Source organism: Falco punctatus, assembly GCF_963210335.1.
Source record: "Falco punctatus genome assembly, chromosome: 7".
Taxonomy (NCBI): domain Eukaryota; kingdom Metazoa; phylum Chordata; class Aves; order Falconiformes; family Falconidae; genus Falco; species Falco punctatus.
In genome coordinates, this window is record NC_137587.1 from 71,336,361 (window position 1) to 71,361,509 (window position 25,149).

Sequence of the window (25,149 nt, forward strand, 5' to 3'; positions counted from 1 at the left end):
GTTTTGCTGCACGGTTGAAGGTGTGAGCATGGTACAGGGGTTTGCAGCTCTGAGACAGGCTGTGCTTGCTGCAGAGCTGTGCTCCTGGGTCACCTCCCCCGTCAGCCTCTCCTTGTGGCACCCAGCCTCTTACCTCTGGGCAGGGTGAAGGTGAATTTCCTCCTCTGGAAGGAATGGATCTGGTTGAGGTTGCTCTGCTCGATGGTGTCGGTGATGGCAGTGCTGCTCTGCACGACCTCCCCACTGTTGATGCGGAGCTGGACGCCAGCACCAGAGCCCTGCAGCAGCGGGTTCTCCACGGTGAGCCGCAGGGCGTAGCAGCCCCGCCGGTTAAACTGGGCACTGACCACCTCAAACTCAAAATCCAGGGTCTTCTCCTCAGCCTTCAGCTGGGAGCACTGCAGGGTCAGGGGGATGAGGGGTTCCCTTGCCTTGCCTGCCATGGGACAGAGACGGGATCTGGAGATGAATCCTCCTTGAGAGCAGGGACCTTGCAGGTCTCTGCCCTGGAGCAAGCCCTCCTGGCAGCCTGGGGCAGGTTTCTGAGCCAAGCTGGCTTTGCTGCCCCACTCCCCCTCTCCAGTGGGGAAAGTGCCTGGGGGTGCCCCCGGGTAATGTGGTGGCTTCACACCTCTGCAGGCAGCTTTCAAAGAGAGCAAAAACCCAAAAGAAATCCCTTTCCCTGAAAAAGCATCCTTCAGTGTCATAGGGAGACGCTGAGAGCTTTCCTGCCCCTGTGCAATGGCAGGGACAGGGGTTTTGAACTTCCGTTTGTTTGCTGAGAAACCAGGTAACTAGATGCAAAGCAGTGGCTGCCTTCCAGCAAACAGCCCGGAATATCCAGGGTGATGCTGAGCCATGCAACAGACGTGTGCACGCAGGGTGTGTTGGGGGTGTGGGTGCACCCCTGCAGGTGGGAGTTGATAGCTCCCTGAGCCCTTTTCCTTGGGACGTTCACTACGCAGGGACATGTAGGATGTTGCAGAGCCTCTGGGAGATGCTGGTGCTGAGGACAGTGCAAGCCGTGCCAGTTGCTCCCATATGTTGCTGACCCCCGTGAGGCAAACTGGCTCCTCCTGCACCCATGGGCTGTTTGCTGGATTTCCCACTGATGGGACTGGTTTGTCTCTAAGGCAAGTTTTTAGCTGGGTTTGCTTGTGGCACAGGGTCAGGCAAGCCAAGGGAAAGGAATGGGATGAGGCTGGGGAGCAGTGCTTGGCTGTTAGTTCGGCTCCCAAAAGGGACAGGGGCCATTCACTCACCTAATGCTAATGCCTGGTGACTTTGAAGACAAGCCCGAGGTAGAAACTGCCCCATGACCTGAAGTGTCTGTACAAAAAAAAAAAAAGCAGCTGAAAACATTCTTTGCATGCACAGCTTGGAGATGGCATTTGCAGCCTGCCTGGGAGCTCCCTGGGCTTTGGGCACCGAGAGGATGACCCAGGGCTGGGGTCTCACTGCCTCAGTGAGGGCTGGGGATGTCCTGGGAGGTGTGGTGGGGCTGGAGAAGGGAAACTGGGGCTGGTGGGGTGCCTGCAGTGGGTCGGGAGCCTCTCAGGTGTACGTCCTGAGTCAAAGCTGGCTGCAAAGGGGGTTTGGTCCAGGTCTGCTTTCCTCCAGCTCGGCATTGTGAGCTGCTCTTTCCCACCCAGGAGTCCATGCTTCTGGCTGGTGCAACTGGAGCTGATCTCCCTGCCTGCTAAACCTGCTGCCAAGCCAGCTGAGCATCTGAAGGTTAGTCCCACCACGGATATTTTAGGACTGACATCAAGGGTGTCAATGGTCTGGGGTGGGCAGGAGCTGGAACAGCAGCACAGGCTGATTCTCACCAGGAGCCCCCTGCCCTGTCATGTCTCATTCCCCCATCGCGCTGAGATAGCGTGTTCCCACAGCTTTTGGGACGTTTCCTGTGAAACGTGAGCCGGAGCCGGGCTGGCAGATGGCCCTTCTCTAAGACAGCTCTGCACTCCATATAAAAAGCCACATTCCAGTCTCTTCACGCTGGTGCAAACTTGAAACAACAAGATTATCCTTGGGGGGGACAGGTTGGGGGATAAAACACCATGTGAGACCCTGGGGCATAGAACTTTTTCTTTTTTCTAGTATGGGAGCAGCCCTGGGACCTGTGAGGCATCCAGCTGAGACCTGTACCAAAATCACTGCCCCCAAGAATCCCTTTGGCTGGGTGCGTGGGCCACAGGTGGACTCACTAAAAATAAATCCTGGCCTGCCACACATCCCTGATGCTTCCAGGGAGGCTGGTTGAACCTCCTGGTCCTTCCGTGGTTTGTATTTGGGGAAGAAAACTGCAGGTTGAAGCCTTGCCTTGAGGTGCTGAATACAACCTTGGCTGGTGCGTTTAACCTCCTGCTGTGGTGAGGATGTTGCAGAGGTCAGGGTGAGGGCAGGAGGGAAATGAGTTATAATTCAGGGGCTTTGGGGCACTGAGTTGGGTTTAAAGCAGAGGAGCAGGGTGCTCTGTGTGATGCTAAGCTTGAACTGGTGAAATGGGGCTACAGGGGGATTATTCCCCTGCCAGCCAAGCTTGTCGGGAAGAGTGCTAAGGTCTCCAGGGTGTTTGGGTATGCTGATGGCTGGATTGCTTCCTTGAGAGGGCTGAGAGCATAAAATGCTTTTAATGCTGTCGGAGGAGTTGGTGGTTCTTTCCCCTGATGGCTGGAGACCACTCAGTGCTCCTAAAGCAGCGCTGTGTTGGAGCAAGGTGCTTCTCCCAGCTGAGCCTCGGGATGGCTTAAATTGTGTGTGATGCTGCTCTGAGCTGTTTCACCCATAAAATCATGGCAATGTGGGCTGCTAGTCTCATCTGGAGATGTCACCGTTGTGCTGATGCGCAGCTGAGACTCACTCCAGCCCCCCACTGCACCTCCATACCGTGGTGGGGACCCTGTGCCACTGAGCTGGGCTCTGCTTCCCTGGGGTGCAGCGGCAGGGTGCCTGGTGATCCCACCCTGTGAAGGACCACAGCCTGGTCCTCAGCTCCCAAATGCTTCTGAAAGTTTCCTCTGCCTCAATTAGAACCCTGCCAGGCTCTAATGTGGGGAAATGGAAGCTATTTCATCCTTAACTAGCCTGCTTAATTTCCTCCCCGCCCTTGTGCAAACACATTACGGAGCCACTGCTAATGACAGCATCATCAAAGACTAATTTTCCCATAATCTAATCTAAGGCACAGTTCATTCATGCAGCATTTTCCCAGCTGTGCCAAAGGCACACGTGTGGCAGGTCTGGAGGTGCCACCTCCATAGTGTTAACGGGACACAAGGCACAGCCAAACCTGGGGCTGAGACCCTCCCTTGCCCCCCCGGCCCTCAAATACCAATTTTTATGGCTCTATTGGGACTGAGGTTGATTTATGGGATGGTGTGAGGTCTATTTATTTTGGCAGCCTGTGGATTTTTTGTTCTGTAAAATCAAAGGTGGCCTTTGATGGCTGGAGCTCTGCCTGTGTAATGAGTTCAAGGTTTGGGTCTGGAAAGCTGAGTAATAATGATGGGAACTAAGTGTTTTGGCCAAAGGTGGGTTCCTGCTGTCCTTAGCTCTTGTTCCTCCACATAAAAATCCTTTCCCTGAGGGAGGGGTCCCCATGGGCACAGTGATTTGTTTGGGGCTGCTGGATTGTATCTGAATCTCAACGCTCCAGCACCTTATCCAGTGCTACAAGATACAAGCGGCTCAGGACAGCCATGCATACAAGGAGAGCATGCTTCTGCAGAAGCAGAAAAGGGATTTGAGAATGACCTTACTGTATGGGGCAGAGGCCAAGGATGCCTGTAGGGAGGGACTCGTAGCGCTGGAGGGTTTCAGCACCCTGCAGCTGCTGCTCAGGACTGGGAGAGGTGTAAGAAGCAGGAAAACCATCCCATCTCCATGCTTATCCAGTGCAAGCAGCAGCATCTGGGGATGCCACCGAGCTCTTGGTTCATCTATACCTTGCAGGACCTTTCCCAGCCTGGTCCCTGCTGCCTGCACCGCTGCTGTCCGAGAAGAGGGCAGCAAACCTTGGCAGGGTGCAACATCAGAGCCTGGGTGGAAACCCCATATCCAAGGCTTGTGGCTGCTTTCCTAACTGCCATTTTTGGGTTGGAAATGACAAACTGCTGGAATACCAACTTTTTGCAGGATATTCAAGTGTCTTGAGATGTTTTGGTAGCAACCAAACCCTTCCAGGGCTACTGTGCATCTGTATAATTACTTTGCTAAGATCAGGATGGATATCGCTGGAGTATCTTTGTCTAGGAGGGACCCACACACCCCCAAATTCTGAATTTCAGCCCCTTCCATCTCTGCTAGCCCTTTCCCCAGTCCCTCAGCTTTCCCAGGAAGCACCTCTGGGATTCAACAGCAGCATTTCTCATTTAAAAACAGTCCCAGGGAAGGGAAAAGAAAAAAAAGAAAAAAAACCCAACCAAACCAAAAACCACCAAAACAACCCTGCAGGTCATTTTGTTCAGCATTGCCACAAGCTTTTGGCTAAAAATTAAGCTAAATCTTCAACCTTGATTAATTTTCCTTCGGTCCACTTGTTGTCACATGTGGATTGTGTGTTTATTTGTCCAGATTATATTCTTTTTTTGCAAGCTGCTGTCTCCTGGGCTGTGTGTAGCTGGTGGGAAGGATGTGTTGGCCAAGGAGCAGATGGATAAGGGCAGCACAGCAAAGCTGCCTGCTCTTCCCAGGTGCCTGCACCACCAGGGCTGGTTACTCCTGTCCTGACCGCTGGGGCAAAGCATCCCCCAGTTCACACCCCAAGATGTTTTCCATCCCTTTCTCACCTCCTCCGGGCTGTTTTCCATTGCTGTGGGGTGGTCACTCGCTGCACAAGCCCTGGGCAGGATCTGGCCATCTCCAAGGAGCTGTGGGGAGGATGCTCTAGTGATGCTGTCCCCAAACCAGTGACACCTGCCCCCAAGTTTGTACCAACCCAAAACTTTCCTTCCCTGGTCCCACCCCTGGGAACCAACTTGTACCAACTGAGCAAAGGATTTGGCTCAACTGATTTACACCAGTAGGGAGCTGGCCCTTTGATTTACCCCAGGAGGAAGCACAGCTGTTTGCATTCCTTAGAGGGGACACAGCAGCATCTCAGTCCCTGGGCTACCCCCTAAACCTTGGCACAGCAGGGTGGCGGGAGCAGCTAAAGCCCAGCTGAGCTGCCGGAGAGCTGGGGAAGAAGGGGGCTGGGTCAAGCTGCCTCCTCTCCCGAAAAGCTCTGCCTAATCAAAGGGAGAGCGGAGCACGGGGTTGGTTGTTTTTAATTTTCTAAACCCCAGGGTGGCCCCCAGCCAAGGCCTCCTGGCGATGGAGGGGATAAAGTTCCCTGAGCCACCGCGAGCCTCCGCTCACTCGCCGCTGGTGCTCTGAACTTTGCCTTCAAGCTTGCATGGCTGCATCCGCACCCAGCTCCCGCCAGCGGATGCTGTAGACCCCGCTTAGCAAGGCCACGCTTCTCCCAAGACCCGCACCAGGCCAAGCGCCCGGGTGCCTGGCAAGGAGGTCGCTGGCTGGAAGCAGGTAACTTTTTTTTTGCCGTCTTTCCTCTCCCCCCACCCCTTTATGCTGTTGCTTCTTGCAAACTTGGCGTCATGGGGAAGCCGGGCTTAAACGAACCCCGTGGAGTTGTTGGTTGCTCCAGGTTGTAAATGCGAACTTCAATTTGCAGCCTGTTTGTAGTGGGGCAAATCCTGCTCTGGGGTGCAGGAGCCCCCTCCAAAAATCCGAGCTCTGCCTTTAAGCTTTAAGCAGGGATTTCACCCCCTTTTGGGAAGCAGTCGGGGGGGGGGGGGGGGGGGGGGGCTTTTCCTGGGAGATGCTTGCTCCCCCTGCAGCATCGCAGGAGTGGAGGATACGGGGTGCTCTGCTCTGAACCCCCCCAGCATCACAGGAGCAGAGGATACAGGGTGCTCTGCCCTGACACACCCCCAGCATCACAGGAGCAGAGGATACGGGGTGCTCTGCCCTGACACCCCCCCAGCACTCTTTTCCGTGCTGGCAGATGACCTTGTCAGCAAGTTTTGGTGCAATCCTGCAAACTCCTGACTTTTCCCCTTCCCCTGGCTTGTGGGGGGGCTTCGTGTGCAGCAGGTGCCTCTGCCTTTACTTGGAAATGAAGGAAGGGGGGCGGGGAGGGGGGAAATCAGGAGCCTAAAAATAACCTTAAACAGCCTCTTTGGCTTAAATGTTCACGCTGCCTTTGCTTTTAAAATGCAAAAGGGGCTTCTCTGACTTTCTGGCGAGCGTGTTTATGATCTCCGTGGTGGATTTATTATCTGCAGGCTCCAGCTCTGCAGAGGAAAGGGTCTGCGAGGAGCTGTGGGGCTCTACAGCTCTCCCCAGGTGCTGGAGGTTGGGGTGCAGGAGGGATTTGGGGAATGGGGTGAGAACAGGCCTCCCCATGTCTGATCTGGCAAGAGGGAGGGAAACACTGTCAGAGTGGGATGGCTGGGTGGGATGAAAAACTTCCTGTGGACCTTTCCCTGCCCGGGCAGGGGCTTTCCCGTGGGGATGGGGAGAGCTCTGGGCTGGGGTGCGGTCAGTTCCCCAGCCACCGGGCTTCCCGCACCAGCTCACCAGTGCGATGAGTTTGGTGTTCTCAAACCCCTGGGGCTGAGCCTGTCTTGGAGGAAGGGTGGGCAGTGACTTCCTGGAGGTCCCAGCCTCCAGCTGGGTGGTCCAGGGTGTGCGTGGGCTTTGCAGCACTTGTGGTTGGGGAACTTGGAGACAGCATGGGATCTTCACGCTGGAAAAACTGCTTTTCCAGAAAGATGATCAAAGTCTTCAAAAAACTCTGGGCAAGGGCTGGACAGGGCATCTTTGGAGCTTGGATGGCTCCAAAGTCGTCAGTGGAGCGAAGGGATGGGACAGGCTGTCCCCTTGTCCTTCCTAGCTGAGCACAAGTGCCTGCAAACCAGCCTTTCTCATCTCATTTTGGGGCTGGGACACTGACTTTGGGGCTGAAGTTGGCTGGCTCGGCTTGTGCTGACGTGAGATCGGGCTTTGCCTCTCTAAGCATCACCTGAAGCTGCTAAATCCACCTTTGGGAAGGCCATTCTCTCTCCGAGGTCCTCTAAAGCCATTCCTCTGCCACCTGGCTTTGCAGGGACCAGCCCAGCAGCCACCAGCCAAGTGGCGATTGAATTAGAGATCTCGCTTAAACAACTCTCTCCCCTCCCTGCCCTGGCCCAAGGGCTCCCTGAACAATTGTGAAATGAGATCTTTATCATTTTTATTAAAAGCTGTACACAAGGCATCACCATTAGGCTGAATGGGAGGAAGGAAAGGGGGGGGGGGGTAATTCCCTTATGCCCCCTCCCAAGTTTAATTCATAGTGGTGGGATGCAAAAGCTCCCCAGAGAGTGATGGATAGTGGGAAATGAAGAATATGAAGGAGCTTTATTGAACCCATCAATCTCAGGCGAGGCTGCTGCGATCAAAGGCCCCGGCTGTTCCAGCAGAGGTTACCAGAGGAGCACGGAGCTCGGGTTTCGGGGAAACCCAGGGCACGGGGCGGGGGGGGGGGGGGGGGGCTGCAAGGCCGGGAGCTCGGGCAGCCCCGGCAGAGGAGCCAGCACCCGCCGAGCAGGGTGGAGGGTGGTGGCCTTGCCCTGGCTGGGGATGCTGATCCCGCTGAGGTTTTGGCACACCTGCCTCCCCTCCTCCTCCTCCTCCTCTGGGACACCGGATTTGGGATTTGCAACTTGTGCGGGAATAGGGGGGGTAACTCTTCCCTGTTCTGCAGTGAGGCTGAAGCCCTTCATCATGTGCCTCTCCCCAGCTGAAATGCCCACTGGCAGCAAGACCTCTCCTCCAGCACAGTGCCAGCCCTGTTGGCCAGGACAATAAGAGGGCCCCCTGGGGTCCAGGCCGGGATGTCCCCATGCCTCACCATCACTCGCTCAGCCTTGCACTGCCATGGCTTGCCTGATGGTGTCTAGCAGGTGTGCTGGAGGTGCTGAAGCACCTCCTGATTTCTCCAGACCATTCCTGAATGGTGACCAAGATGTTGCCACCCTGCTTGGTGGACCACAAGAGGAGACCTTCCCCTGGAGAGAGACAGCATGAAGATGAGTATGAACATGTCGTAAAGATGAGAGAACTGGGCTGGAGGACTTGAAGATCACCTGGTGCTGGGACAGTGCTGACCCACCTTGGTCCCATACCCAGACAGAGACGGGCAGCAAAGCCCTGAGGTCCAGATGTGCATGATGCTCTGAGCAAGGATGTGCTGGAAAGGGAGCTGACATGCCACCACCCGGGGAGCTTGTCAGCTTGATCTCGTGATGTTGCTGCTGCCTGGCATGGGTTGAGGCTGCAGCTTGCCCGGCAGGGCTCCCTGAGGGCTGCCTGCACCGTGCCTCTCACTGAGCCTTTCTTTTCTTTCCTTCCTGCTTTTCTGTGGCTGCCATGTCCCCGAGCGGCTGCAAGTCAGGGCATGGGCAAGGTGGCATCTGCTGGCTTGTTCAGAGGTGGATCCCTGAACCCCATGGGGTAATGCTGCATGGCTGGGATGGTGGGTAGGTAGATCTTTCTTCTGGTTGCGATTCTTTGGGTGACCCCACGGGGAGGTGCGACAGGCATGGGCAGTCCCATGGTGGCTTTTGGAGCTGGCCCTTCGTCTGAACGCTGCTTGGCAGGGGAATCGGTATCCCCAGAAGGATGCGGCCCTGTGCCAGGGCTGGCATGGCTTGCTTTACCTGCCTGAACCCCACCCCCAATTCTTCCAAGCCCTGCCAGCCTTTAGTGACCCCACAGGAGGAGAAAGGTGCTTGCAGGTGTGTGTGTGCTCGCTGCCAAGAACTTTACAGGCTCCTTCTACCTTTTTAAGGAGCGCTACATTCCTGGGAGGTGAGGTCAGAGCAGCTTCCCTGCACAGGCAAAACCAAGGGATGGCTGGAGAGTCGATGCCTTGAAGCTGGGACATGCACTGGGTGCACTAAGGATGAGGCCTGGGATCTGTCTGAGTTAGACGGTCAACTGGGGCTGGTGGGATCTGTCCTTCCTCTGCTGGAGCCTGAGCTGGTGGGGAGAAGTATGGTGGTGGCACCCTGACATGGACCAAATGCTGGGGTGGGGGGGACCTGCTTTCTACCTGAGTTTTGGTTCCCTGAGAAGAGAGTTGAAGGTCCCGGGTCTCACAATGGAGTCCTTGGAAGGGACCCAGAGCACAGCTGGGGATGTGATACCCAGTGGATCATCAGGCCATGGGCAGTGTGGCCATGGTGGTGAGCGCCACTTGTCTGTCCCAAGGCGGGGCTGCCTGCAGGGCCACAGCCCTGATTTGGGGAATCTCTTTGAAGCTGACACGCTACATCCATCACGGTCCCTGGTGAACACCAGCTGTACAAACAGCAGCCTGGAGCAGAGCTGTCAGCTCAGCCCTCCACCTCCTACCCATTCCCTTGGAGCCACTGAGCAGCCCTGGGGGGTTTGGTGACATCCTGGAGCTGTGGGATGAGGTGTCCCCAGGTCCTGGGCTGGTTCCTGGGGCTTGGAGGTTGCGCTGAGCATTGCTGCCTGGCATTTGGGCACTGACTTTCAAATAGCTATGGTAGATGAGGCATGTTGCAGCTTGTGTGATGTAGCTCTGGGACAGCAGCAGAGGGTGTGGGGCTGTCTGGGCCAAAGTCATCAAAAAATAGTGGGGAGAAGGAGAAACAAGAGCTTGTTGGGTCTGGCACTGCGACAAATCCTCCTTCCTTTTTATTGCTACAAAGGGAGAGGGGCTGAGGTTTCCTCCCAGGGCTGGGAGAGGCTGGATGTTGTGTGGGGCATCTGGGTGGCACAGGGGGACATTGGGGTTGCAGGTCATGGGCTCCTCAGCCATGGTGAGGTCTCGTCTCCTCTTTGCCAGCCAGCCTGTGCTGCCAAGCCCAAAACTTGACCCTTGCGCCGGTTTCAAGTTGTTGGCGTAAAAGCTGTTAAACAACCCAAACAAAGGCTCCAAGTCTATCAGCATCCCGCGGCAGGCAGGGAGCAGCTGGGGGACTATTAGGTGTGCTCTGAACACTCGGGTTGTGCTGTATGGGGGGTGTTCATCCCTTCTCCCTCCCTCCCTCCGAGTCCAGATAAAAGCTGGATCCTTGGAGGCACAGCTGGATTTTGAAAGCTCCCAGTGCCCCGCCCCAGCTGCGGGAGTGACCTGAGAAGATAAAGTGTCTTGGCTCAGCGCCTCCATCCCTGCATTTCCCAGGAGGACCCACCTTGGGAAAGCCTGGTTGCATTCTGTCTCCAGCTGCCTCTTGCTGTCTCTCTCCAGCCCGTGGAGGGAGGAAGGAGACAGCCATGGCAGCCAACGGCTCTGCTGGGATGCATGAGGCTCTGCTGGACAATGGCTTTGCTGACTCAGAAGACCTCGTTTCTGACTGGTACATCTACGAAACCATGGACCCGGCCGTGCCACAGGATGAGTAAGTGTCCAACCCCGCTGGTGGGTGCCACATGTTCCCTGTCCCTGCTGGGTTCACCCTGAGTGGCTGCCAGCCTCCTGCCCAGCTGCTCTATCCCTTCCGTAGAGCAACATCCTCTGAGCTACAGAGCCACGATTTATTCCTGAGTGGGAGGTGATTAAAAAGCCTTGTTTCTGCCTCCTAAAAATGCTTCATTTCTTTAGGGTTCTTCTGGCAAGAGCTGGGGTGAACCCTGCAGCAGGCATCTCTGCTTAGCCTTCCCCAAAATGCAAAGTGCATGGTGTTAACCTGCTGCCCTCATCCCTCTGAAGCTCCCAGAGCCTTTGCTGGCCTAGACAGGGCTGCTCTGGCTCCACGTTTCTGGGTTTGGAGACATCCCCATGACACAGCCTTGCAAATCTGTCCCCTGCCTTAATCCCACCCCAGTTCTCTGCAAAGCAGCTGTGCAGATCTCAGCTAGGGGTGAAGGGAGTGAGCAGTGGGACAGGGCTGGGATGCTCAGCTGGGTCCTTGCATGGCATGGTGACTCTGAACAAAATAAGGCTGACCATCCCTGGGCTTCCATGGATGTCCTTTCCCCCCAGCCCACCCGCAGCTGGTGTATCAGTGTGTCCTGTAAAGCCTATTCCCTCTCCATCCATGATGGTTCACGCTTTAACTGAACGTACTCTCAAGAGCAGCGCTCTTCATCCCATCCTAGCTGAGCACCCTTCCCAAGGACAAGAGGAGTGCTATAGGGAGGGGAAGCTGAGGCATGGAGCAGTGGTGTCCCACAAATCTGGAAGCTGGGCATCCCAAGGCCCATCTACCATCATCTATTGTTCCTCTGTTGACTTAGTCCTCTGAGGGTGGATTTTATACCACTCAGTTGACTGATACCTAATCCTGAGGGCAAGCAGGAGGAGATCCCAGCAGTGACCAGCCCAAAGGGTTCCTCCTTGTCCTTAATCTTCTGCATTGCAAAACAGCCTTTGCAATCTCCTTGCCTCACCCTGGTTTTCCCAGGCGAAGCACCACTTGCATGACCCACACCTCTGCTAGACATTTCTAGGTTATTTTCTGGGTGTCCTGCTTTGCAGCAAGCCGTGGTCAGTGAAGAGATGAAGGCAGCCTCAGGGAGTTGCCCATCTGATGGCTCCTGGATGCTCAGGATTTAGAAGCTTAAGCCCTGGTGGTACCAGAAAGGTTTTGGTATTCCTGTGCTTTCAGTCTTACAGGCGAGTGCCCTCGATTTCCAGAGCCTGGATATTTTTTAGCAGCAGGAATTTTCTGGTCTACCCAAGGCCAGCTGTTGGCAGAGAAAAAAAAGGCAGAAATTGGAGCTTTGTTAACAACAGCTGGTCCTATGAAGCCTTTTGTGGCAGGCTGGTGACAGCCTCGGACATATGATGCCTGAGAAATCCTGATTTCACTATCGGACCCTTGCTGGTGGGAGCTCTGCAGCTGGTCTCCCATCTCTGCCCACCCCACCAGCACTGTGGGGGTTGGGAGGGCATGAGGGCTCCTGTGGTGTCCCCCTGGCAAGTTATGGGGCTCAGGAGCTTCGGCTCCCTGACACAGGGTTTTTCTACCCATGGGTGAAGGTGGCTGGGCATGGTCATGCCTGGCCATGGGGAGAAGAGGGCTGCTGCAGCAAAGCAGGGATTAAGGAATGTGATGGAGGCCAGAAAGCGAATAAATGAAACAAAGGCTGGCATGTCTGCTTGGCCGGCCTTGGCTGGCCAGGGGATGCAGCACTTGGACCTCATCCTACACCCACATACCCCAGGCAGCCACCACCTCTGCCAGCCCCCCCAGCTCTGGGGCTGGCCCATCTCCCATAGGAAAGGCATCAGAATACCCTACAAGGGGTCTTCAGCCTCCCAGCTGACATGTATTAAGCACAGTGCCTTAGGTAGTAGGGACAACTGCTGCTTTGCAGGCTGCATCCCTTGAAAGGACAGAGCCAGAATGGATATGGGGGTAAAAGGGGTAATGGGGGGCTTCATCCTTCCTTGCTGATCTCCTGTTCAGCCTCAGCATCCTGTACATGCAGGGGGGTTGCCCAACCCCTGTGGGGATCAGCTCGGGGTCGCTTCCGGGTGTTATCTCTCTCACTTGATCATAAAACCATCTTGTGAGGGTGACTTCATCCCTGGTTATTGCTGGTTGTGTAAGGCGGCTCTTCAGAGGTTTGCCCCATCTCAGCATCACGCTGCCGTGTACATGGGCATTACCCCGGCATCTCTGCTTTGCCCTTCTGGGACTGAATACAACCACACGTGATTATTTTTTTTCCCCTCATTCTAGCATGTTTCCCAGCACAATCCCAGACTGCGACCCCACCATTTCTCCCAGACTGTATCACATCTGCATGGCACCCGTCTCCGTAAGTAAGGAGTCCCACGGGGTAGGTTATCTGCCCTGACATCGTATTTGCTGTCCCCCCAGCTTGGGTCATGCCCATCTACCCCCAAATAGCAGATCTAGGCTCTTCAGCTTGAGCTGGAGTGAGGTTTGAGTTGGGATGCTCTAAGAGGGGAATCGCACATCTCCAGACTTTGCTTCGTGCCTGTAGTCAATGAAAGGTTTTGATGCATTTTTATTTTTTCCCAGCACGGTCCCTCTGAGGCATTTAGAGCCTGTAACTCATCAGAGCGGCTTGATGCTGCTTCAGCCATGTCTGCATTTAGGATGTTAGGTGGAGATGGTGTCTCTGTGGAGGCTCCCATCACATAGCAGCACGTCTTAGCGCCCCCCTCCCCCCCCCTCCCCCGGGCACCCCCCCATGGATTTATTGTTCCCTTGATTGGGTGTCTGGCAGCTGGCTGTGCTCGTGGGCTTGTCCTTGCTGGTGAAACGCAGACGTCTCCACCAAAGCTGCTGGAATGGTGTCCCAGGACTTCTCAGGTATCTTGGCCCTGCATCCCGGTCCCTGGGGTCCCTGTTACCCTGCAGCCAAGCAGATGGAGGGATGCTGGGGTGCAGCATGCAATAAACCAGCCCTGGGGCAGAGGATGGTGGGGACAGGGTGCCCATGATCTGGTGTCGGGCTCATTCTTTCCTTGGCTCGCAGCCCAGCCAACTTTCTGGAGGAGGAAGGCAACCAAGGGCTGGTGGCCGCGGTGTTCGGCATCCTGTTCTCCTCCCTGTGCGTGCTGGTCTTGGACAGGGATCCTCTGCCGCTCATCACCCACTCCTCTCAGAGCACCCGGGGTAAGGCGAGCACCCTCCTGGCCCATGGGCACCACACTCCTCCCCACCCAAGAGGTGTGCAACTTCGGGTGGCACCCTGAGCAGCCTGTTCACCCTGGTCCCTCCTGAGCATGCTGCCTTCTCTTGCCTGTTTATCTCTCCCTCCTCACATCCCACCGTACTATCTAGAGTACTGGAAGATCCTGGCTTTGCTATACTACCCAGCCTTCTACTATCCCCTGATCGCCTGTGCCACCGTCCGGCACAGGGTCAGCTACCTCGTGGGCTGCCTGCTCTCCTGGTGCCACTGCGTGGTCCACATCTGGCAGAAGGTGGATTGTCCCCAGTCACCGAAGGTACGTGCCCCACTGCATGGAGAGGGAAAGGGGGGCTGGCGTGGCTTTCTCATTGCCTCCTCTAAGTGACATTAAGGTGTCACCAGGACACAGCTCCCAGGCTGGGGTGATGCCGTGTGTGACATCTCTTCTTCTCCCCAGATATACAGGTACTACTCCACACTCTCTTACGTCCCCATCATCCTCTGCCTTGTGCTCTTAAGCCTTTGGTATCCATCCCTGCTCATCAGGAGCTTCACCGGGCAGGAGGAGACCTTGGATAAGGAGGTAATGAAGATCCATGGGGCAACTCAGGGGCTGGTAGCATGGGAGAGTCCCTCGATGGACCTGCATGGCTATGGGAGCTCTCCTGCCCCACAGCCCATCTGCCTTGGGGACTGGGAGAACTGGGGTGGTCCCAGGGCATGTGTTCCCCACTTTGTTCTGGCACCAGGAGCTGCCTCCCTTCTGTCCCTCTGACAGCACGGGTTGCGGCTCTATTTATCTTGCTGGATTTGAAAAGGGAGTGAAAAATCCATCTTTGGAGTAAACTCCTTAGTACAAGAGGCTTAAGGCATCAATGCATCCTGTTCAGGCTGGGACTGGGGTTGCCTTGTTTTCCTGGCAGGCTGGATAATCCCTGGCCTTTTGGGAAATGCTGAGGCTTTGTTGGGAAGAGAGGAGGAAAAACCTACTTAAAAAAAAAAAAAAAGTCAGCCCAAGCACGGACTGAAGTGACCCCAGGGCACTTGCTGGGAGCTGGCTGATGGGAATGAGGGGTTTCAGCTGTCCTACCGGTATGCCTGGTTCTGGGCTGCTTTGTTGACAGGAACAAGGCGGATTTATTTCCACCTTTGCAGTGCTGGAAGATTTGCTGCCAGCATGGCTCTAACAGGGTGGCTAGCCAAACAAGGGCTGAGAGCCCATCCCTGGCAGAGGGTGCTGCAGGGCATTGTGCAGGTGATGGGTGGGTAACCAGGGGTAGCAGCGCAAGGAGGTGGCTGCCAGGTGGGATGTAGATGCTCTGGCCACCCAAAAGGCAAAGTCACCTCTCCCTGCCCTGAGCGCCTGAGCTCATCCTTGTGCTCAAATCAGGCAACTTATCGCTGCTATCCTTAAGGTTACAGGGAGAGGTTATTATAAGAAGTACCTAAAGGCTGTCCTGTCCAAACGCCCTCAGAAGGGGAGGTAAGGATGACACCTTCCCTGAGCTCTGCCTGACCAGCAGCGCCTGTGCCAGCCCTGCCTGGCTGCCCGCTGTCTGCAGCAGGGGCACAGGGGTTCCCTGCTCCCAAGGGACATGCGTTTCACCCTCTCCTTCCTCCTCCAGCTCCTCGAAGATAGAAGAGAGCCTCCTATCAAGGGTCCAGACATATTTACGCTCCTACATCTACACTCCTGAGGAAGGTAGGCTGTGGGCAGGCAAGGGCTGCGCTCTTGGCTGCAGCAGCATCTCAGCAAACAGGCTGCCTCCCTCTCCCCAGGGAAAGCAAATGCCTTTCTTGGCTCCTTCCCCAAAGCATCTGTGCCACGGCAGCTGCCGCCTGCCGCACGTGCGACGCCTTGGCTTTGCACAAACTGTTGCGGATTGGGGTGGGGAGATGGACCCCCCCACCATGGGGGCACCAGGTGGACTGAGGCAGCCAGGTTCAGGCTTGGGTTGTGCTAATATCACAGCCCGATGCTTGATAAGGCTATGACAAGGGAATAAAATCTACAGTAAGTGGATAAAATCCCTAACAGCCCAGGAATGGGGAGCTACTCCTGGCCCCCTCTGCCCATGGAAGCAGTGTGGGGAGAACTGTCCTGGGATGCGGCTCCCCATGCAGCAGGCACCCAGCTGGTGGGACTCAGTGCTGTGGGCACACGAGGTTTCACAGCCTTGCGGGAAAGGAGGATCAACAGGAAGGAAATCCATCCAGCTGAAGTACAGAGAAACGGCTCCCAGCCATATATCCTTGCAGGATTTCCCCGGGGAAATCCCAATGAATATTTGACTTATGCCCTGTTCCAGTGCTCTCCCCCCGGGATGTTTGCTTTGGCTGCTGGGTTGGGTGGATCTGCAGCTGCTCCCCGTGATCCCAGATCCCAGCTCCTCTCCAATACACCCCTCCAATTCTGCCTTACAGGTTTCCGGATCCCGCTAAAGCTCGTCCTGTCCATAACCACAGCCGTGATTGCTGTCTACCAGGTGATGCTGATGGTTAAATGCCAAGCAAAGCCCCCTCTCTGCCTTCTTGGCCGTGTCCACCTGAGGCAAAGGAGCCCAGAGGTCATTGCCACACCACAGTTTTGGCTACAGGGATGGTATTAACGTGCCTCACGGTATTACCATCCCTCGGCTGAGCCGCAGCAACCGGCCATGTGCTTCCAGAGCTCAGCCAGCCTTAAGTCTTTAAGCTAAGGCGATGGCTCAGCAGTGGGATGCCATGACCCAGGGCTCACGTGGCACTGCTCCCTCGCAGGTTGCCCTGCTGCTCCTGGTAGCTGTTGTCCCCACCATCCAGATTGTGCGGGCGGGAATGACGAAGGACATCGTCGTGTTGTTGGTCCAGTTTGGCTTAGTGCCCTCGGAGAACCCGGCTGTCCCAGGTGACATGGAGAAGGAGCTCAACACCGTCAAGTACTACCTGTGGTCACTGGAAGGTGGGTTCCCAGACAGGTCCTGCAATCACAGGTGATTTTTGGAGGATTTCAGGACTTAATTAGAGAGATTTCTAACCCAGAGGGTGGTCCAGGAAACTGGCTGGTGATGGGGCGGCTTCCAGGGGGACTTAAAACCCAGCTGCCGGAGCCAAGACATGAAAGGCAGCCGCATGATCCTGGTGCCGTGCCAGGCATCTCCGAGCAGCCGCCTCGTGCCAAGACGGCGAGGCAGGGAGAGTCGGCAGCACCGCGCTGCAGATGCTGCCCTTCGGCTGAGGGCTTTGATATGTGCTGGAATCGAGCAGATGGCCCCCAGCCCCCTGGATAATTGAAAGCCCTGGATGGGGAGGTGCGGGGATGGCAGGGGTACCCCCCTTCTCCTGCATGGCACTACCTTGGGGTACCACCAACCCTGGGGTGTGGTGGGGTGGCTTATGGCTTTTCCCAAGTCACCAAGCTTCTCTCATCCTCTTTGTTTTCCGGATATCTCCATCCCTCCTAACAGACCTCCTTCCCCACTCTTGCTTTCTCTCCCCAGCATCCCCTGTTCTGAGATCATTTTCCTAGGTTCTCTCCGTCACACTGCCTGCTTATCATGGCTTGCTCAATGATTTTTCCAGTGCTGAGCTAGCTGAGCTGCTTGTATTTCCCCTGGCTGCTTGCTTCTCTCCTTCCCTTTCACTGTTGCATCTGTTCATGCCTACCTGGGAGATGGAGAACCCTGTATCGCAAAGGGGGATATGGAGGGAAACTGAGGCACGGTGCCCTGCTGGGGGGGTGTCATCCATGCAACCCCATAACTCAGCCCCCCCGCAATGCTCCTGAGATACATTTTACAACAAAATCCCATTGCTGGGGCTGGCTGCAGCCCTGACCTGGCTACCTCCCCCTGCTCCTTCGCAGTCTGCTACATCTGCTCGCTGGTGCTGTGCTGCCTGTTGACCTGCGCCATGCTCCTGAGGACGCTGGTGATGCACAGGTACGGTGTCCTCACTCCTCTGGCCTTGGCCTTGTCACTAAGCTGGGATGCAGCTGGTCTCTCTCCCCAGGAACAACCTGAAGGCACTCTACCAAGGGGCTGTGCTGGATGTTTTCTACAAAGCACATATCCTCCGCCCGTCCCGACAAGCCATCGTCTGCTGGATGAGCTTTGCCAGCTTCCAGACGGCTTTTGCCTGCCTGGGTAAAGGGTGCTGGGGAGCATGAGGGGGCGGATGGGTGGTGAACCCCCACCTTGCACAACCTACCCCAGGTTTAAGCATCTCTTCCCCCTTTCTTGCCCCGTTTTTGCAAAGGGATGGCTGTGAGGCTTTTGTTCCTCTTTCCCCAAACACAATCTGTCCTTCCACGGGAAGGGCCATGCTGAACACCAAATGGTCGGGAAGAAAAAAAAAAAAAGGCGGTGGGGAAATAATGACTCGTTTTGGCTCAAGCCCAAATATTTTGATTTGAGAAGCTGTCGCAGCATCTCGTGCAAAGGACTGTCTGTCTCCTCCAGTCCCTGTCTTCATATCCTGGGTGCTCCTTGCTGCACATCTTCCCCAGCACAGCCCAGGTATCCCTGGCTGGGAGGGCTGGCGAGCCCATGAATGGGTGGGGGATGTCAAAGGGTTAGAAATCTTCACTCCACCATGGTTTGGAGACATTTTAAGGCCTCTCTGGCCCATGGGAGGTGACTCTAGGCAGTGGCTTCAGTGATACATGGACAACACCCAACCATGTCAGCACCCTGAGGCTACACAGGAGTGCAGCTGAGGCTCCAGGGGGTTGATAGAAGGGGGGGTGAGGGTGTGGGGCACCAGCTCTGTTGGTGACCACCCATCAGGAAAGTGGACCTATTTCTGCAGGCAGATTGCAGAGATCAGTGCAGAGGTAGGAGCTGGGGAGCACCCAGGAGCCCCTTGTACCCCTTTGCCAGTGAGGAGCAGCTTTCCTTCGGCCACCCACTCGGTGTATCCCTGGCAGAGCTGGCTGCATCTCACCGTGCTGCTGTGAATCTACCTCCTGCTTAAAAATCTTGATTTTCAAGTCATTAAAGCAAAGCAGTGGAGATGAAGCACGAGCTCAAGCACAAGAAACCACAACTGCTTCTGATCTTGGTGTGATTTATGATTAGAAATCAGAGCTCAGGCTGATTTTTATGATGAGGCATCATAGTTGCAGCCTCGAGTGATGGCTCTTCTCAGCGGGGATAATGTTGGGAGTGATAAGAAAGGCTGAACTTGTAATTAAATCCCGCGCAGAGCATTGTGTTTGGAGCAGGGGAGGCAGGTAAGGATCTTGCAAGCTCTTTATGGGATTAAAATGAAAGACAGGCTCGGCAACGAGCATGGGTTTGGGGAATAAGTGCAAGAACAAGAACCACTTCTCCAGCCTTCCCCACCACAGTTTCTGTCCCTATATGTCCCTTCCAGGTCTCCTCATCCAGCAAGTGATTTTCTTCATCTGCTTGGTGGGGCTTACCTTCCTCTTCATCATCCCGCTCCAGTCTGGCACAAACACGCACCTCTTCAAAATCATTCAGAACATGTGGTGAGTGCTCCCAGCCCTCGGGGGAGGGAAGGCCCAAGTGGGTGCCATTTCCATGGCCATGGTGTGGTTTGGGGATACTCTGTCAGAGGGAGGCTCTACCTTGGGCTCTTTCGACTTTTCTGGAGGTTTCTGCTGCCTGGGATGGTGTCTCATGCTTGAGACCCTCCTGGTGTCCAACCTGCCTCTTCCCTCCCATCCAGGCCCTTCTGGTTGACCTTGGTTGTTGCTGTCATTGTGCAAAATTTGGCAGCTCACTACCAGTTCCTGGAGCAGCATCCCCTCCGGAAGGAGCTCACCAACAGGTATGGGGATGTGGGGGGGTCTTCAGGTCAGAGCTGACCTTCCTGAGGTCCAGGACTGTGTTGGGTTTACATGTGCCCCTGCTGTTGTGGTGTTCTCTGTGCTGTGAGCTCAAGGGGGAAAGCCTGTGGGTTTGAGGGATTTAAGTGGCTCCGTGTTCCCAGAGAGGTTTCTTTAGGTGCTATAGAGGGCCATGGTCCCTTTACAGCCTTGTTTTTGGTGGGGTGAAGCTGGCGAAGTCTGTGCTCTGCTCCACCACCCGTATTTGCAAGCCTCAGAGGAAGCCCAGATTCCTCAGGATCAGCTGGACCAGCTCACACTGCCAGCAGATGTGGTCCCTCACTCGCGCATGGTGTCACTGCTTAAGCTGTCTCCTTACATTGAAGACCAGGATGACAGACGGATCTAGGTGTCCTGCTCCACCCAGGCACGGCACTTCCACCACCTCCATCACTTGCCCAGCACAGTGGGGAGGCTGCTTTCGGCTTTTCTGGCCTCCACAGGAGCTGATGTTCTCCATCCCAAACCACCAGCCTCACGCTCTGGCTCATTTCTAAGTCTTCAAGGAGAAATGGAGCCTCTGCATGTGCTGGGTGCTGGGGGCCAGGCTCTGAAGTCCTGACTGTGCACCATGCTGTCTCCTCTGCAAGAGCCTGGGAGGGTGTTTGCTTCTCTCCATGAGATGGAGACACCTCAGATGGGGACTGTGTCTGCTGAGGAGTGAGGGAAGGGTGGGAGGCTTATTTTGGCAGGAGGTTTCTCTGGAAGGGAAGGGCCCTGCTTCCCATCCCGTGGTGTTTGTGTTCCTTGCTCCTCCTTCTCCACCCGCAGGCGAGCTCTCTACATAGTCACCTACCTGCTCTTCCCCATCAACATCCTGGTGGGCGTCTTGGCTGGGGTGTGGAGGATGGTCATTTCTGGCCTTTATAATGCCATCCACTTCTGCCAGCTGGACATCAGCCTGCTGAACCGTGGCGTGGAGACCTTCGACCCAGGTAGGGCATGGCGGGGTTCCCTCTGCAGCATCTCTGTGAACGTGAGAGCCCTTCTCCCACCACCGAGCTCCTGAGGGACAGTGCCTGGGGCTCCTCCATCACCTGGAGCTGCCAGGAATGAGGGTGGCTTCAAACCACCTGCGTTCAGAAATGGGCAGGTGAGACAACTGGAGCAAGTGGCTTCTGATGCCCTCTTTGTCCTGCTTTTCCATCCATGCCCAAGGGCAGGTGATGCCCTTCTAGGGTTCCCCTGGGCTTCAGCAGTGGCCAGACCCTGTTCTCATGGGTAGCAGACCCTCCCTTCTCCTGCACTAAAAACAGCAGGGAGAGGACCTCAGCCCTTCCTCTGCTTTTCCTCCTGGGATTTTGGGAGTAGAACTCATCCCCGGCTCTGAAAGCAGAGCAGCTCTGACAGGGTGGAGATGGAGCCTGGCAAATGACCCTCCCCTTTGCTCCAGAGCAGGAGGGAGGGGGGAACCATGAAGTCTGGCCCCACCATATGCATTTACCGTGGCTGTGTTCCCCCAGGCTACCACACTTACTGCCACTATCTGAAAATCGAGGTCAGCCAGTCCCACCCGGTGATGAAAGCTTTTTGCTTGCTGCTTCTCCAGCTGGCCAGGCCAGAGGGGCCACCGGGGCTCCGGGCAAGCAACGTGGAAGAAGGTGAGACCTTCCCACCACCGCTGGGGGGATGCACAGCCATTGCCATGGGGCAGCATCGGGGTCTCTTCTGCGGGTTTGCTGCTCCTCTAGAGATGCTGGTGGTGCCTTGGGGTAAAGGGACCATTGGGGGTTGTGGCTCTGGTGCCCTCCACTTTTATGCCACCTCTGCTTGGTATGTGATTGTCTCTCCCAGGTGCTTCTCCTGTTCCTCTGCCCCATGCAAGGGCAGGATGGGGCTCCTCTGCTTTTGTCCCAGGGTGTAGATGACATCTGGGCAGCCCCAGCGAGGGGGAGCTGGGGCTGAAATTTCCCCCCCTCCTACCTCCTTTCAGGCATCCAGCTGATGCAGCCCAAGAAGACTCCTCCAAGCAGAGCCAGGTTCAAGCAGAGCCGAGCCCGCTGGTGGCTGGCCTACACACTCCTCAACAACCCCTCGCTGACTGCTTGCCGGAAAACTGCCCTCTCCAACCCCACAGCTAACGGCACCCAGCTCAGCCCCCCCAAGCCCTGACCTCCAGAGAAGCCCCCCACCTCTCTCTGCCTCCCACGCACCCTCCCATCCCATCCCACCCCTGTCTCCCATTGACTCTCCTCCTGTGCTGGAAGAAGTTTCAGGCACCTCTTGCCCCTTTCCAGCCTCTGGTCTGTTTCCAGTGGTGACAGGGGCTGGGTTTGAGCTCTACGTCCATTCTGAGCCACTACCAAGGTCCAGAGGTAAAGACAAACAGGTCACCTTTAAGCCTGACCTGGATGGAGGGGGGTTGATGAGCCAAGCTAAACCTTTCAGGCATCTCAGAAACTTCTTAGGAGTCACTCCTGCAATGAGCCCACCAGTTCTCAACTGTTGCCTTGCCGACATGTGGCAAGGCAGGCACAAGTCCCCAGCACCAGGGCAGTAAGGAAAGAGGGAGAAGGGTGTGTGTGTGCATGTGTGTGTGTGAAGGGATCTTCACCCAGACTGAGCATGAGAAACTACCTGCACCTCAGCGCGGTTTCCCTGTGGAGAAGGTCCCCACTGCCAACCCCATCCCCAGCTTCTCCCTTGCAGGTCTGGTCCTGGCTCCCTTTGGACATTGTACCTAACCCTGGGACTTTTTTCCTCCAATTTTGTGAAGGCTAAAATCCCCATCTGCTCCTGCTCTAGGCTGTGAAGTTGCAGAGCCATTTGCTTTCTGTCCCCTGTAACATCCCCACTGATGCCTCTTGCTCTGCCCACCCCACCCCCCTTACCCCCCCCCTTTTGTTTAAAGCCAGCAGCTCCCCAGGGCTGGTGACCCTCCAAGTGAGCTGAGCTTGAATCTAAGAAAGCAGTTTTATACCTCACTTGGACATGCTGAGTCGGGGAAGGTTAATAAATCACATACCTCATTCCTATGCTTGGGGTGTGCTTGGTCTCTTGGCCATTCCCGCATAAACCAGACCTGGCAGGAGGGACATGAGGACCATTGTAGCCATGTCTTTGGGTGGTGGTTGGGACTGACCTTGTCAGAAGAGGCTTTTGTGGTAGATCTGCTTGACCTGGGGGTGATGGGACCAAATCTGTCATCTTCCTCACCACCTTTGGGAAAATTTAGTGCAAAGCCCATCAGTTTGCTTTCCCATCAAAATGTTTGCCCCCTAAACCACAGCTCCCATGAAGGAGGGGGACTGCAACAGGACATTTGGTGGCTAAATCATGAAAGGCATGCATCCAAGGTGTTGCTGGATCACCTTTTCCCACCATGTGTCCCTTGAAAGTCCTGCCTTTGTTGGCTGGAAGGGTGCCTGGTGTCAGTTAGCCACTGCAGGCAGCAAGCAGGGCTCTTGGCAAGTTGTTCTGGTGGCTCCTCACTCTCCATCTCAATACCATCCCAAACACGTCAGCCTTGCTAAAGCAGCTGCCTTTGAGACTGTGCAGCCCACCTTGCACAGAGCAGGGCTGCTGGACCATCCCTTCTGCTCAGTGGGGTTTGAGCCCCTCACTCCAGGGATCTCCTTGGAGGTGAGCAGACCTGCTCTCTGCAGGCTTTCAAGGACCCTGTGCCCCCTCGCTGGGGTGAGCAAAGCTGAACCCTGCGCTTTGGGGGTTGCCTGGAGTGTCCTGGCATCTCCCCACAACACTGAGGCTCCCTGAGTGGGAGCTGTCCCTTTCCCCCGGAGCCTGACCCCCTCCTGTTCTATCCCAGGGAAGGGGGGGGGGGGGTGTCCCTGCCTCCACCTGCTGCCTGCAGGTGCTGCCCCAACAGCCACCCGGTGTGCTTGGATGCTCAAAACCCTGTCACATCCACTGCCCACTAATCAAATACGATTAAAACAACACCGGTTTGGTTTGGATTTGATTTGATAGTATTTGATTACTGTCTGGCACATAGTAAGATGTCACCAAACTGGTGACAGCAGTGGCACCAGAGGCAGGTCTGGGTTGTTTTCTTTTCAAGACAGCAGGAGCCCAAGGTGCAGTTCCTGCTGCTTTCCAGCTCTGGGCTTTGTGGTGTGTGTGCTTGGGTTTGTGCGTCTGAGCGCAGGAGAGATGCGGTGCTGGTGGGTGCTGGATGTCCTGCATATACCCAGGGATGCCTGAAAGCAAGGGCTGTGCCTTTCCCTTGCAGACCATCCCAGCCCAACTCCAGCCTCCGAGACACACTGGGGCTTTGAGTGCAGCCCTGCTAATCCCTAAAATCTTTGGCAGCTCTGGGCCATGGGTGGAGCTGGATTTCGGCATCTGTTTACACAGCCCTGCCCAAGGCGTCCTGGAGATGTCTTGGCAGGCAGTGGGCTGGGGCCGAGGTGAGAGATGACAGCCCTGGGAGGAAGGCAGGAGGTGGCTTCATTAATTTTCTTGCTTTCTTTCCCTTCTTTGACATAAGCAGGGTGCCCTGGGGGGGTGAACTGAGCCGCTCTTCACGCGTCTTCTCTTAAACCCCCAACGTCGGGTATGGCCATGGGATAGCTCTGCCCCTGCGTAGCCACAGTCCCCTCCACCCACCCCCTGAGCTGACGGTGAGGTGGTGCAGGGAGCTGATCCGGCTGAACACAGCCCTTAATGAAAAACTGCCCATGTGGGGAATGGAAATTCAGGTCTGGGTCGTGCTGGGGCTTTGCAAATGGGAGAGACAGAGAGGAGCTGATAGGGGTTGTGGCATCCTGGACATGCACTGGCCAGTGGCCACGGTGGGTCGGGATGGTGAAACCAAGTGTGATATTACCTGCAGCATCCAGCCCTGAAGTCATGTGGCAGGGTGCCCTGTTTGTTATGAATGAGTGATGCTTAATATTGCTAATAATTTGCCATAAAAGCGATGAGTGAGCTGGTGAATGTGGAGGAATTCACCTTTCTGGTGACAAAACAGCCACGCACCGGGGAAGCCGGGGGGAGCAGTAGTTCTGCAATGTGGGCAGAGACTTTCAGGCATGGCTTAGGGCTGCTGAGAGCCTAAATCTTTTTTTTTTAATCCTTACCCCAAGCTCCACACCCTTTTACAGGAATAAGCTCCTGTACCCCCCCTACTCCAAGTTAGGCAGGGAGGGAGGACCCCGGCTGGGATAAAATTGATGTTAGAAGTTGTATCCTATGAAATGAAACCAAAACTCTCATTGGGGCCGTGATGTTTTTCATCCTTTCTGCCTGTAATGGGAAAAATATGCGCCTGCTTGTTAGCATCAAAGGCTGTTCGTACAAGGAGCCGCTGGCTGTTTCTAGGCTGTTTCTGCCTTGGGACCCCCACAGAGACCTCGGCGCCGTAGCCTGACTGTGTTGGAGTATGGCAGCAACTCGGCTGCCCCTTTCCTTGCCCTGTGAGCTGGCTGGACACTGAACTGTGGGGCTGGAGAGCTTGTGTGGAGACTTGAGGCTCCAGGGTAGCTGCTTTTCAGCTGATTTTGGCGTCACTGCCTTCCGCAGGCAGCGATGGGGAGGGATTTTTGGGTATCCTGTAAGTGCATCCTCCCTCCAAGGCCATCATGGAGGGATGCTACAGCACAGGGAGGGCTTTGGGGGAGCTGGAGAGGAAAATGGGGTGCCCCCTGAGCAAAGAGGGTTGGTGATGAGTTGTGGTATCCCAGATGATGCTGGGCCTGCGGGATTTGGGGGTGAACAGA

The 25,149-nt window shown here is 55.7% G+C and overlaps 2 protein-coding genes across 5 annotated transcripts in view; one reads left to right on the forward strand and one right to left on the reverse strand.

Moving 5' to 3' along the window:
* CCDC33 (coiled-coil domain containing 33) overlaps window positions 1–707 on the reverse strand; it is a gene marked incomplete at its 5' end in the record, with an annotated part of 43,974 nt that extends 43,267 nt beyond the window's left edge. Inside the window, one exon of the mRNA XM_080394291.1 lies at window positions 134–707. Within this exon, the coding sequence (XP_080250417.1) occupies window positions 134–707 (574 nt within the window). The remainder of the gene's footprint in view (window positions 1–133) is intronic.
* STRA6 (signaling receptor and transporter of retinol STRA6) lies at window positions 359–25,072 on the forward strand. Of its 4 annotated transcripts, XM_080397346.1 has the most exons (18): window positions 7,544–8,531; window positions 10,274–10,424; window positions 12,714–12,792; window positions 13,228–13,313; window positions 13,480–13,619; window positions 13,788–13,954; window positions 14,096–14,221; window positions 15,054–15,121; window positions 15,264–15,340; window positions 16,063–16,124; window positions 16,399–16,579; window positions 17,483–17,558; window positions 17,629–17,762; window positions 18,994–19,111; window positions 19,312–19,413; window positions 20,243–20,406; window positions 20,935–21,072; window positions 21,405–25,072. In XM_080397346.1, exons 1-18 carry the CDS (start codon window positions 8,516–8,518, stop codon window positions 21,581–21,583), a joined length of 2,064 nt encoding a protein of 687 aa, XP_080253472.1. In that variant the 5' UTR covers window positions 7,544–8,515; the 3' UTR covers window positions 21,584–25,072. The 4 variants fall into 4 exon arrangements, with proteins under 4 accessions (XP_080253471.1, XP_080253472.1, XP_080253469.1 ...); XM_080397345.1 differs by lacking the exon at window positions 7,544–8,531 and adding an exon at window positions 359–5,532 and having other exon boundaries at window positions 20,935–21,410; XM_080397343.1 differs by having other exon boundaries at window positions 20,935–21,410.
* The last annotated feature ends 77 nt before the right edge of the window (window positions 25,073–25,149 follow it).

What these genes read in the sequence shown, in the direction of transcription:
- STRA6 (XM_080397343.1), top strand. An exon ending in TCTGCATGGCACCCGTCTCC is followed by an intron (nt 12,793 to 13,227) that starts GTAAGTAAGGAG and finishes GGTGTCTGGCAG; the next exon opens with CTGGCTGTGCTCGTGGGCTT. An exon ending in AAACGCCCTCAGAAGGGGAG is followed by an intron (nt 15,122 to 15,263) that starts GTAAGGATGACA and finishes TTCCTCCTCCAG; the next exon opens with CTCCTCGAAGATAGAAGAGA.